The following is a 14084-nucleotide window of genomic DNA, read 5'->3' as shown; positions in this document are numbered from 1 at the left end:
CATCAAAAGTAGGGGAATGGCCAGAGACGGTATTAATACCTGTAACCTTTGCTGCTTAGGAGGCAGAGATCAAGAGGATCGTGGTTTGAACCATCTGGACATAAAAATTTCATGAGACCCCATCTCAACTTTAAGAAAAGGAAAAAAAATGAATAAAAAGCTAACATGATGACAAGTACCTGTCATCCCATCTGCAAGGGAAGTGTAAACAGATGACTGGTTCAGCCCAGACTGACCATAAATATGAGACTCAATTTGAAAAATAACTAAAGCAAAAAGGTCTAGAGGTGTAGATTAAGTGGTAGAGCATCTACCTACCTAGTGACTGATGCAAGGCACTGAATGCAAACTGAAAAAAAAAAGGCAGGGAAATGACAGGAGACTCAATGTTCCTCTCTGAATGGTGTCTTTTCCTCATTTCAGATTGTAGTCTTAGTTTAAATAGCCCTTATTCTGTATTTTATAATTATACTATTAACAACTAACCCCTTCAGTAACCATTAATAATGTGTCCATGGGTATTACCTACTCCCAGCATTTTTTTTCCTTCCTGGAGACTCACAGAGCCTCTAAATTCCTTTCTTTGCTTGGAAAATTGTTCTTGTAGAAAGCAGCACAGTAGTAGCCTTTGTAAGAGAAAAGCCAAATCCCACCTGGCCTTGTTATTTCTCCTCCTTCAGTGCCCCATTGCTCATCTGTGGGTGATGAGTACTCCTCCTCATGTCTGTCAAAGGCAGCTCCAAATGAGGTTTATTTGGCTCCAAATGCTGGTTGTCACGTAGTTTTTCTGATCTCAAGATCACATTGGAGTACATGGCACAGAGGTCAGAAAGCAACTCATTCACCTGACACCAAAAATACCTGTCCACAATTCAGGTCATTGTCTTCCAGGCCTCAGAGACTGAGTGAGGTTCCTCAGCACACAGTATACCCAGAAAGTGTTTGCAAAATAATTTTCCAGCAAAGGTCTTCCTACTAGTTTACTTCTTAAGAGCTTTGCTCCTTCTAACCTTGGTGTCTCCCCCAGCTCCCAGATGTGTCCTCTTTTTTTCCCCAGAGCCCACAGACTTGAGGACAGTCTTGAGACTACCACTGTGCTTTGCATGCCTCTGGAATGTGTGTGGCTAGTTGATGTCAAGCCTGGCTGGGCACTGGGCTGCTGTGGGCCCCAGCCCAGGCTGGCTGTCACAGAAACCAGGCCATGGGCCGTGGTGAGAGGCTAGGCATGTGGGCTTTAGGACATGGAGGTGGAGATAGGCAGGACTGATCTACTCCAGCACCCTCACCCCCCTCTCCCTGCCACCTTCAATGGGGAAACAAATGACAGATGACATCACTCTCAGTCTTCAAAGGGACACCCCCAACTGTAACTCCAGCATTCCTTGCCTACTAATCTCACCTTTGTTCTGGAGGGGGGGGCATAGGAGGGGGGAGTGTTCCTTTCACTATACCAGGGAGTACACAAGAATAAAGGCAAGGCCCCAGGTAATAAGCCTGGTTAGATTTTACACTGGTGTCCAGCTTTTCCCATGGTTATCCCTTTTTTTTTTTTTTTTGATATTAGAAATTCTGTTGATCTTTTTCTCTTTCTTTCTTTTTTTTTATTGTGAAAATACCATATAGAGGGGTTACAATTACATGGGCAAGATAATGAGTACATTTCTTATCAAGCATTGTTGCCTCCTCCTTTGTTTCCCCTACCCATCCCTTCCCATCTCCCTCACCCCCCACCCCCCGGCCAAAGTTGTAAAGTTCGTTTTTCGACATAACAACTTGTACATCTCATTGTTGCAGTAGGTCCACCTGTATCCCTATTTAAACTATTTGGTTTTTTCCTTCCCCTCCACAAATTATACCAATATCAAATACAGTAAATCCCATGGTTATCTTTACACTGCCACCTCACATAGCCAGAATTCTTATATAGTGTTTAGTGTGTGTACATGTGTATATATATGCATGGCATGTGAGTGTGCATGTACACATGCATGTGTATGTACTTCACAAGACTTGTAGAAATACACATGAACCAGTGCACACCATCTCCTCTACCAGGAAAGCACCTGGAGTTCAGCAGGGTTGTTTTTTTAATTTTTTTTTAATTTTTTTTTTAATTCTGAAAATATCGTACAGAGGGGTTACAATTACATGGGCAAGGTAATGAGTACATTTCTTATCAAGCATTGTTGCCTCCTCCTTTGTTTCCCATTCCCATCCCTTCCCATCTCCCCCCCCCACACCCACACCCCAGTTCAGCAGTTTTTGTTTGCAGTCAGTTGTGATCACAGCCACCTGTCACTTTGATAGGAAGCAAATAGATGCTTCCGCATCACCAACTTGCCTTTCTAGTTTGAGGGCTATTTTCAAAGGATATAACTTGATGTGATTTGGCCAAGAGCATATAGCTATGCCCCTGGGGAGGGGATACTGTAAATTCACACTCTCAGAGCTCTGATTGCCTGCCAGCAGTGGTCTGTACAAGTCAGTTGTGTGTGCATATGTGTAAATTTGCTATAAATGTACGCTTTTCTATGCATTCCATCTTTCTTTTATTCCAATCATATTATTAAAGATTAAGGGAAGAGTGTTACTTGTTAAGGCACTTTTACCACCAGAGTTTGCTAGTCTGAAGTTAGAAGAAAACATTTTTACTCTCAGTTCAGCTAAACTTTTATAGCCTAGAACTTGCTAGGTGTAGAAAAATCAGGAGATTTCTGTAAAGAACAGCTAGTAATAATTATAATGAACTGGATCACCATTGCCTCATGCTGTTGGCGAGTGCCAAAGGAGAGGAATGCCCACACCCAGGGAGCACCCCGCCTGCCACTCAGACAGAGCAGCCTGGCTACCAGGAGAGGAGAGGGCCAGTGGAAGGAAGGAAGGTGCCACCTTTCCTCTGGCACCAATGGCCATTCTTCAGCATGGGCCCTGAGATTGAGCATGCAGCTGGACCTGTGCCCATGCAGGCGTAGACTAGAGGGCAGGGCAGGGAGAACCCTGACAGGCATGTGATGGCATAGAAGTAGCTTATATGTACCTCTGCAGCAGGCTCTGAAATCTAAGTCATATAAGAATTTTAGCAGGAGCCAGGCACCAGTGGCTCTTGCCTGTGATAGTAGCTACTCAGAAGGCTGAGATCTAAGGATCACGGTTTGAAGCCAGCCCAGGCAGAAAAGTCCCTGTGAGACTCATCTCCGCTACTACTCAAGCTGTAAGTGGTGCTGTGGCTCAAGTGGTAGAGTGCTAGCCTTGAGCACAGAGACTCAGGGACAGTGCCCAGGCCCTGTGTTCAAGCCCCAAGACCAGCAAAAATAAAAAAAATTAGGGTTGGTTCTATGTACTAAATTACTGGTTATAAATGGAAATGAGGCAAGAGAACCTTATCCTGAACATGTGTACATATATATATATACATACACATACATACATATGTGTATGTGTATGTATGTATGCATGCATGTATGTATGTATGTATTATGTATCGTGTAGAACTGGGGTTTGAATTCAGGATCTTGTACTTGCTAGGCAGGTACTCTACCACTTAAGCCACACCAAGCCCTTAATTTGCATTTTTTGTTATTTTTTGCTTTTTGTGTCAGTTCTGGAGCTTGACCTCAGGTCCTGGGCCAGTCCCTGAGCTTCTTTTGATTAAGGCTGGCACTATACCACTTGAGCCATAGCTCCACTTGCAGTTTTTTTTGGTGGTTAATTAGAAATAAAAGTGTCACAGACTTTACTATCTGGACTTGCTTTGAGCCAAAATCCTCAGATCTCAGCTTCCTAAATAGCTAGGATTACAGGTGTGAGCTACAAGCATCCAGCTAGCCTACATTTCTTTTAATGTTTCTAGAACTGTAAGGGTGAGGAATAGTCAAGGATACTTAGTAAATTCCGTGAAACTAAAGACCCATGGAGTCCATCACTATACAGCACATTCACTCTTCTCTTCCAGACATCTAGAAGCTATAATAGTTTTCCCATCTAAAATTCTCTAGAAATAAAGCTAAGGAATAGTTTATCAAGATTGAGGTATGGTTTGTAGCCTTTTAGTTGTGAGCATCCTAAGCATCTAAATAAGTCTCTTATAGATAGCATATAGTTAGATCTTGTTAATCCATTCTGCCAATCTGTATCTTTTGATTAGAGAGTTTTAGTCTGTTTATATTTAATTACCATAGGAAAGACCTTACTTTAGTCATTTTGTTACTTGTTTTTTGTATGTCTTGTAGTATTGGGGGTTTTGTCCTTCATGTCCTCCTGTACTACTTTTCTTTGTTTGATTCATTAAAGAGAGTTTTTTTTGGTCAGTGGTAGAACTTGAATTTAGGGCCTGGGTACTGTCCCTGAGCTCTTTTTGCTCAAGGCTAGACCACTTTGAGTCACAGCTCTACTTCCAGAGGGACATTTTTATTCATTCAACAAAACAAGAATATAATTTGCTTCCCTTTTAACTTCTTTGTGTTTATATTCTGTGTATATTTTCTTTGCAGCTACCATGTGAATTACCTGTCATATCCCAAAGTTATGATAATTTATTTTAAACTAATACTTTAATACTGAATTGTTTTCTATTTTTTGAGCCCTTTCTACATACCAGACACTACATTAAGCATTCCACACTTAACCTCATTTTAATCCTGTTTTTAAATTGTTTTGGTTTGTTTGTTTTTTTTTTTTTTTGGGTGGGGGGTCCGGTTGTGGGGCCTGAACTCTGGGCCTGGGCATTGTCCCTCAGCTCTTCAGCTCAAGGCTAGCGCTCTGCCACTTGAGCCACAGCGCCACTTCCAGCTTTTTTTCTTTTTGCTTATGTGGTGCTGGGGAATCGAACCCAGGGCCTCATGCATGCAAGGCAAGCACTCTACCATTGAGCCACCTTCCCAGCCCCTTGTTTATTTTTTAAAAAATAGTTATCTTTGGCAGTTTTGAGGTTTGAATTCCAGGCCTCAAGATTGCTAGGCTGGTGCTCTGCAACTTGAGCTATGCTCCCAGCCCTGTTTTGCTTTAGTTATTTTTCAGTAGAGTTTCTCACTTTTGCCCAGGGCTGGCCTTGAATTGTAATTCTACCCATGGCTTTCAAGTTGCTGGGGTTACAAGTATGAACCTCCACAACTGGATTATTTGTTGAGACGGAGTCTTGCTTATTTATTTTCCTGGAGTGGCCGAAACTTTGAAGGTGTTCCTGAGTAACTGGGGTTACAGTCATGAACCACTACACCCAGCCCTTATTTTAATCCTTTTAGTAACCTGAAATGCAAGTATCACTCTCCACATTCTACACATGAGGAAAGGAAAGCACAAGGAGAAGAGCTAATTAACCCACAGCACCTAGCTGCCAAGTCGGGACTCAGTCCAGTTCTGGCATGTCCTCCACATCCCGGCCAGCCCATAAGCAGTCTGTGCTGACACCCTCTGCACCCACCACACCCGGCATGCCTGCCACAGGTCTTCATTCACTCTTCTACTCACTGGTCTCTTTCTTTCCAAAACCTGTGATTGACAGCTTTTCATTTGGCATTTGATATGGGCATACACACAGATGGCAATTCACAGCTGAGGTTTGAAAAAGTACACCTAAAAATGCAGGCTATCTGAAGTGGCCAAGGTATAGTGGAAATTTCTCCTTAAATTATAAAAATAGTCTCTAATAACAAAGCAAACTGTTACACTACTCATTAAAGTAATACACAGTAAAACAATTTAGATTACATTGCAGAGGGTTGTTTAATGAATCCATGTTTTTTCTTGTGTAATAGTCTGCTGCCAGAAACACTGATTGGAAGTATGTGTTCCTCTCACCTCTTGGTATTTTATCGACAAATCCTTGGAGATGTGCTTCTGAAGGACAGAGCAAGCCTGCAAAGTGCTGGTAAGGCATCCCAGCCATTCTCTCACATGCCTTGAGTGTATGTGGTTGTGCCTGTGCCAGTCTGTGTCTTCCACATAGAAATATGACACAAGCTGGGCACCAGACCTCAGGAGGCTGAGGTCGGAGGATAGTGGTTTGAAGCCAGCCTAGGCAGGAAAGTCTATGAGACTCTTATCTCCAATTAACCACCAAAAAGTCAGAAGTGGAGATGTGGCTCAAGTGGTAAAGCACTAACCTTGAACAAAAAAACCAGATATAGTGCCTAGGCCTGAGTTCAAGCCCCAATACTAGCACAAAAAAAAAAGTGAAGGGAGGGGAGGGAGAGAAAGAGGGGGAAAAAGGAAGGGAAGGGGGAAAGGAAAGAAAGAAAAGGGAAGGGAAGGGAGGAAGGAAAGAAAGGACACATAGAAATATATCAAAATAGCATCCGTATTTGTACATTATGTATAAGACTACAGATTCTGGAACTTTGAGATCTTGAAACCCATATGTGATCACATTTCCTTTTATTTTCTCTGGATAATCTTGTTTTTACTACACATTTGCTGAGCATGCCATCTTTTGGGGAAGAAAGCACAATCCCCCTGCATAACTGGTGCTTAATGCATGAAATGTCAGTGTCAGTGGTTTACTCTGAAACCAATTATTTAAAGAAAAGAGTATTCCATATACCATGCACTGTTTTTTATTCTGGCAGCTTCTTGTTGAGTTTGAACATTTCTCCAAGTAAAATGTTAAAAACTAATTTAGAAAACCAACAAGCTGTCATACATGAATAAACTTGCCAAGAGAAATGTGTATGTTCTATGACGTTAACAAAAATCACTTTCATGCTGGTTGGGTGTTCTTTGAGCTCAGTGAGTCAATAAGCACCTAGATATGTCCTGTTTGCTTCATGTAGGCTTGGTGATGACTGAATCAGGCACGGAATCAACAGACCACACACAACAGAGGGTACACTAGGATCGCAGTGGGAAAAGCATTCTCTGAATGAGAAAGGCTGAAGATGAGAGCAGGAGTGGTGGAAAGGCTGGATGAGATCCCCTCTGAACAGAGGGAGCAGCATGTCTGAGACCCTGGCAAGAAAATGTGCTGCTATCAGAGCAGCTGACATTGAAGGCAGACAGACAGTGTGGATGAGTGGAGCAAGGGGGAAGCCCTGGAATGTCCTAGTGATGTTCCTGTGGGTACCACCTAGACAGGGAGAGAGAATGGAGCTCAAAGCCTGAAAGCACAGCTACTTCTCTCTCTTGACCACCACGTGCCTTTGAGTTTAATGGTTATAGATATCTTTTCTGAAAGACAGGAATCCATAAAGAGAATAAGATTATTAGGTTTTCCAAAGTTACTTACAACTGTTGGCTTCCTTTAAGTTTGACCATCAGAATAAACTCCTTAAGATCTAGAGAAAGGATTGGTTTCTACTGAGAACACAGGGTTCTAGAAGGTATTACCTTAGCCATTGCAAAAGCATCTGCTGTGGCTTGAATGTGTCTCCTCCAGACTGCATGTGTGGCCCCTGTTATGGTATAAGAGGAGGTATCTTTGGGAAGTAGTTTAGCTGTCCAGGCTTCTCATGGATGGGACTGAGAGGCCTCACAGAAGGGCTTGACTGCTTTCTGCCATAGAACACACTATTTCTCTTCAACAGAGTTCATAGTAGGCAACCCTCAGCAGACACCAGACGCTAGCACCTCGATTGGACTTTGATTGGACTTTCTCATCTCCAGAACCATACAGTAGACATTCAATTTGTCAGTTATCCAGACTCGGGTATTCTAAGATATCCTTGCTGGTGTGCTTCCTTGCACAGGGCTTTCCTGTGATTGGATTTCCTGTGGAATACCAATAGCTTCCCAGAATCCACAGCTCCCAATTCCTTCCAGAGCCATCTACTACTCTCCACTGGCCTTGGACACAGTCTGGGATCTTTCCCTGAGCACTGATAGCCTGAGTCAGACCTGAGCAGCCAGTCCTCTGCCTCCTTTCCCCTATTGCTGCTACTTGATCCTGGCAGCCTCCCACGAGCAGGGCCTGTCCTAAACAGAATGGCCTTCACCACATCTCAGGCATGAGGAGGAAGAGGTGGAAATACGAAGGATGTCACGGGCAGAAGAACTGAGTGTGTGTCTCTCTCTGTTTACAGCCACTTAGCCCCTCACCCTGCAAGTTCTATTTATTTACTTATTTCAGACCTCCCTGGAATAAAGTATAGGGGCTGCTGGATGTTGAAGGGGCAGTTTTGAGCCCTCCGGGTGTTATCAACATATCAGTTGGCAGGAGAGTTTTAATAGAATGGATATTTTGATATCTATTGAAGTAAAACATGCTGAATGGAGTTCATATAATGTATTCTGTCTGTTCTTGTGTATTCCAGATTTAATTAGTCATCCAGTGCTGGCCACATTCCCCAAGCTCTGGGAGCAGACTGATGTGATGGACGCTCTCAGGGTAGGCAGCCTCTGAAGTGGTTATACACACTATGCTAAAGAGTCCTGTCATCTGCTCTAGGCTTCGTTTTCTTAGGATGGCGTCTCCCAGCCAGTCTGTAGTCTAACTACCTCCTAAAGCTAACTCTTAACTCAGCCTCATCCTTCTAATGTGAGTGTGAGTGTTCCTTCCTGCCAGTGAGCAAGGGCGGTGCCTGCTGTCATGATGGCCCAGAGACATGACCAGACGGGCCACGGAGCTCAGGAACAACAAAACCAGGGCTGTTGTGCTGTGTCCGCTTCAAGTCCCTCCTAATGTGCCACAGGCCATTTAGGAAGGCATAAGCAAAAGCGTTCATATTCATTAAGTGAAAAAAGTTGTTATATTGTCTATTTACACACACACACACACACACAGGATCAGGAAGCATATACTGTATATGTTGTGGTGATTACCTCTGGATCACAGGTTATTTTATCTGTATATTCTTAATTTTCCCCAGTGAATGATTTATATAATAAATGCTAAAGTTTCAAAAGCATGTTGCTCCTACAAGTTTGAGCTTCATCTTCATGGCCTGCTGTGACTTTGGATGAGCTAGGCCATGCTGCAGTGCCTGACTTGGCAGTGTTTCTTGCTCATAGTATTCAACCAGCATGGGTCAGTGGAAGACATGTTCCACTGACCCACAGGTCCCACCAGCTCATAGCATTGTCTGGGTTGAGCAGCTCCTTGGTACCATTTGCCCCAGCAGGAAAAGAGAGAAATAGAGGACTGTCCTTGAGGTTTCCACTGTCTTTACCCAGGGCCTGGGCCACTCCCCCTCACATTTATTGGCCAGAGCCAGTCACATGGTCCACTTAAAGAGAGCTAGGACCTTAGTGCAGTGGTAGTGACCCACATAGTTTTCTATCTCCACCAAGTTCTTCTACATGGAACACCCTCCGCTATAGTCAGAGGGAGATCTTTACCTTCAACTAACAAACAAGAGACAAATTTTACTAGGCAATAAAGCTAAAGTTGCTAAGTGCTATTCACATTAAGCCATATTATCTTTTCAGTTTTTTTTCCATGGGACAAATTATCTTGTCAGTTCTACATTATTAAATGTATGAGCCTCCTACCTTTTCCTTAGCTAAGTTCAGGTTGTGGTTGGTATTTTCATAATAATGACACTTGGACTATCTCGTGAAACTTCTCCATGCCCTGGAGGACCTGCTGGCAATAGTTACACAATGCCATGGGGCACATTCCAAGACCTCCTGAGTGGCAGCACCTGTGGTCTGGCAAACAGCTGCTCTTTGTGGCATGGGAAATCCCTTTCTAGGTATGAGTCCATATGTACCTCAGGTCCTTCTAAGAGAGAGACCTGACCTGTGAAATTAGGTGGCAACAGGCACAAAATCCAGGCCCTGAGAAGGCAGCCAAGACCAAGCACATGTTGCCCAGTGTTGTAGTCTGCCAGGGACTGGTGCTGAAAGCCTTCAGTTCTTACCTTCATGGTATCGACGGGCCTTCGGGTTTCTTATTTCCTTGAAGAAACTTTCCTGAAGCTTGTGGATAGATTAAAAGTACTTGGGTCTATCTCACCTGCTCGTTGGCATCATTATGGCTGGCAGGATTGTTGAGAAGGACAATATTCTATTTTGTTTGCTGTCCTGCTTTAGAAGCTTCAAATGATTTCACTGTTCAGGTACTCTGCCTGGGCACTTGACATGGATATGTTGTTTTCAGTGTTTCTCTTCTTAAACTAATTTTGGCTTATAATAAGCAAAGGCTTTGGAGAGGTTTTTCACAGGTCCATCTCCCTTTTTGGGCTGGTTGGGGGTTAATGGCAATCCTGGCAACAGTCACTTGTTGCATGAACCCATTCTGCAATGTTTCTAAGCCTGACCATATGATTAATTATGGAGGAAAGCTACAAAAGTGTCACAAGGACTTGTGGATACTTGTGGATACTCTGACTCATAATGTTTCTTTTTGCTTTTTTTAGAGTGCCTGGGCTGAGAAAGAAAGTACCTTGAAAAGATCAGAGAAGGTAATCAGCCTCTCCGCACTAAACTGAGTACCTGCAATAGTTACTTGCACATTACTGTTAATGCCATAACTTCTCTTAATTGGACAAACTGTATAACTGTGATTGCAGACATTCCAAGAAGGGTATGCCAGATCATTTCTTACATGAAAGGGAACCCTTGTCAGGACAGTCATTTCAGATCCCAGAATTTTATGCAAATGGAGAGGAAGTTTCGAAACCAGAGTCTCCCAGTTAGTTATCAAATATCCTTTATTAAAAAAAAAAAAGAAAGAAAAAAGAAAAAGATCCCTCTGTCAACACCCATATGAAGCAGGGAGAAAGGAGAAGAAAATTGGCCTGGGCTGCACCATCTGATGAAGGGTTACCTGGTTCTTAGCTACCATGGAAGCATGTTATCACCAGACAGCAGTCATGCTGCTTGGTGAGCAGTACTTTACCTGCTCTGACCCAGGACTTCACAGACTTTTCTATAACTATGTTAGACTTTGCAGATGCTGCATTCCCTGTCACAGTTCCTTGTAATGCAGAAGTAGCCACAGCCGATAAATGACTGAGAAGACAGGGAGTCACACTCAGTCCCTAGTCCATAGCTGACCAGGAATGTGGGATGAGGGCCTGTGGCTCATGCCCGTAATCCTACGCTGAGATCTGAGGATCATGGTTTGAAGCCAGCCTGGGCAGAAAAGTGTGAGACTCACTTCCAGTTAACAACTAAAATGCCAGAAATAGAAATATAGGTCAAGGAGGGAAGAAGCTAAGGCACAGTACCCAGACCCTGTGTTCAAGCCCCAGTACCAAGCAGTACAAGGGAAAAAAATAGAAGGAATATGAGAGAATAAAAACTAAAAATACAAGCCGGGCATTGGTGGCTTACACCTGTAATCCTAGCTACTCAGGAGGCTGAGATCTGAGGATCACAGTTCAAAGGCTTTTTTTTTTTTTTGGTCTGTTCGTGCTGAACTCTGGGCCTGGGCGCTGTCCCTCAGCTCTTCAGCTCAAGGCTAGCGCTCTGCCATTTGAACCACAGCGCCACTTCTGGCTTTTTTTCTCTTTGCATATGTGGTGCTGAGGAATCGAACCCAGGGCCTCCTGCATGCAAGGCAATCACTCTACCACTGAGCCACCTTCCTAGCCCATAGTTCAAAGGCTTTTATCTCCACTTGACCACCAGAACACTGGAAGTGGTGTTGTGGCTCAAGTGATAGACCACTCACCTTGAGCTGAAGAGCTCAGGGACAGCACCCAGGCCCAGAGTTCAAGCGCCATGACTGACAAAAAAAAAAAAAAAACAAACCTAAAAGTCCTAGTGGTGCTATGGCTGAAAGTGGGAGAGCACTAGCCTTGAGCATAAAAGCTCAGGGACAGCACCCAGGCCCTGAGTTCAAGCTCCATGACCAATAACAACAACAACAACAACAAAAACCCTATAAACACATATATATAAAATATCTCTCTATATATTATATCTTTATGTGAGCTTCTATTCAACCCATAATGTGACCTTTGCCAAAATGTGCAGATTCCAGGCCATTCTAGCACAGCATTGGATAGCATGCTGGGCCTCAGGCCTGTAGACTTGGCTCTGTGCTCATGGGATTGCTGGGACACTGGCTTTGCATAGATCCTACTGCATACAGAAACTTCCAGTCTGTCAACTATGCCTGCTGATATTACCACCTAAGCCCATTGCCATCAGGCCTTGGTTGCTCCTGTGGGAATTGTACCACTCTTGTCATCTGAGGAAGGTCAGACACCCTCAGGACTAAAGGACATCCCACTTCCAACCCAGGAGATAAGCAACAATTTCTTACTCACTATGTCTCCTTTCTCCAGGTCCCATGCAAAACACTGGGCACCCTCATGGTAACATGCTGTTACCTCTGACATGCTGGAATCCAGCCACATACACATAGCTGGCCTTGATTGTGATTTTGTTGTCTTTGCCTGGAATCACACCTTCTCACAAGAATTAGCCACACCTGATTTACTTGACAGCACATGTGACACTTGGTGGAACTTAGGAGACACCTTGGTCTCCAGGAGATCTCAGCTCTGCTCTGTGTGGTCTCTGGTTCCCACCCTGGAGGGACTGTGTCCTCTGAGGTTGGCTGAGCACCAATAGGTGCCATGCACTAAGCCCCCTCCATCACATACTTAGGTGGCTTATAGCTAACAATGTTCACAGGATTTCATGCTTTGAGTACCATGGTATATTTCTATCTACTATTCTTTGTGCTGTGGTGTTTTCTCAGAGAGACAAAGAGCTACTGAAGGCCAAGTTTCTCCTGGTTTACCATGACTGCGTGCTTCCACTCCTGCATTCTGCCCTCCTGCCTCCATTCCGGTGGGCAGAAGAAGAGACCGAAGATGCTCGGTGGAAAGTCATCGCTGACTTCCTCAAGCAAAACAAAGAGAACCAGGGTGCCCTGAAAACCTTGCTGTCACCTGATGGAGTCCATGAGCCTTTTGATCTTTCAGAGCAGACCTATGACTTCTTGGGTGAAATAAGAAAGAACTTGGCCTAAAAGTGGTGGCCTTGGCCCCCAGCTTCCCACTGCATTTGCTGGAACCTGTGATGGCATGAATCAAATGACAGAACCAAAACAAACGACTCCTTGTAACATGGATCTGAATTGTTTTTATACACATATTTTTTAACTAATAGCAGTCATTTTAGTATATTTTAAAACAATAAAGCATATAAAGAATACCGTTGAATCTAATTTGAAGGTTTTTTTCCCAAAAACAAACTAAATTCGCTGGGCACTAGTTGCTCACACCTATAATTTTAGCTACTCAGAAGGCTGAGATCTGAGGATCACAGTTCAAAAGCCAGCCCAGGTAGGAAAGTCCATGAGACTCTTACTTCCAATAAACTACTCAGAAAAATCTCAAAGTGGTGCTGTGGTTCAAGTGGTAGAGCACTAGCCTTGAGCCACAGAGAGGCTCAGGGACAGAGCCCAGGCCTTGAGTTCAAACCCCAGGACCAGCAAAAGAACAAAACAAAACACCCTAAATTAATTGATGGTATAGATTTCTATGAAAATAAGATCTTATCAAAAACTATAACTACTCAAGAAAGTGAAGACCATCCCAGAATAGAAGATATTTCTAAATTATCTGATGTGTAGCTAGAATATATAAATTTAGGAGTGTCACTAAATTATTATTATCATGTCATTTGAATAATTGTGCATTGAATGTGATTTATCCCTAATTAAATACAAAAGCAGAATCATCTGTCATTTTAAATCAATATAAGTGTAAAAAAAAAATGTCACCCAAACAAGGCCAGGCACTGGCGATTCATGCCTGTAATCTTAGCCACTCAGCAGAAATTAGGAGGCTTCTCATTCAAGACTGTCCTAACAAACTTAAGGCCCCATCTCAATTAATAGCTGGATATGATGGCATGAGCTGTCATCCTAGCTCTCCAGAAAGTATATAAATAAGCAGATCATAGTTCAGACTAGCCTGTGCATACATTAGAAAAACTATGCAAAAAAATAGGCAAAAAAAAGCTAGGGGCATGGCTCAAATAATAGAGACCCTAGAAAGTACAAGGCCCTAAATTCAAAACCTCAGTACAACAAAAAAGAAAAAGCTAACTAGGCCAGATTCCGTGGCTCACATCTGTAATCCTACCAACTTGGGAAACAGATCAGTAGGATTATGGCTGAAGGCCAACCCTGGCCAAGAAAAAAAAAAAATGCATGAGACTTCATCTCAATCAGTAAAAAGCTGGATACA

The 14084-nt window shown here is 43.2% G+C and overlaps 1 protein-coding gene across 1 annotated transcript in view; it reads left to right on the top strand.

Moving 5' to 3' along the window:
- Nphp1 (nephrocystin 1) overlaps positions 1-13046 on the top strand; it is a 47635-nt gene extending 34589 nt beyond the window's left edge. The window contains exons 17-20 of the mRNA XM_070013243.1: positions 5754-5866; positions 8244-8317; positions 10290-10334; positions 12587-13046. Coding sequence (XP_069869344.1) covers positions 5754-5866; positions 8244-8317; positions 10290-10334; positions 12587-12859 — 505 coding nt within the window. The 3' untranslated portion in view covers positions 12860-13046. The remainder of the gene's footprint in view (positions 1-5753; positions 5867-8243; positions 8318-10289; positions 10335-12586) is intronic.
- The last annotated feature ends 1038 nt before the right edge of the window (positions 13047-14084 follow it).

The sequence above is a fragment of the Dipodomys merriami genome, unplaced genomic scaffold (genome assembly GCF_024711535.1).
Source record: "Dipodomys merriami isolate MVZ:Mamm:240054 unplaced genomic scaffold, mDipMer1.0.p SCAF_90, whole genome shotgun sequence".
Classification (NCBI taxonomy): Eukaryota; Metazoa; Chordata; class Mammalia; order Rodentia; family Heteromyidae; genus Dipodomys; species Dipodomys merriami.
This window is presented reverse-complemented; position numbering and strand designations above follow the sequence as displayed.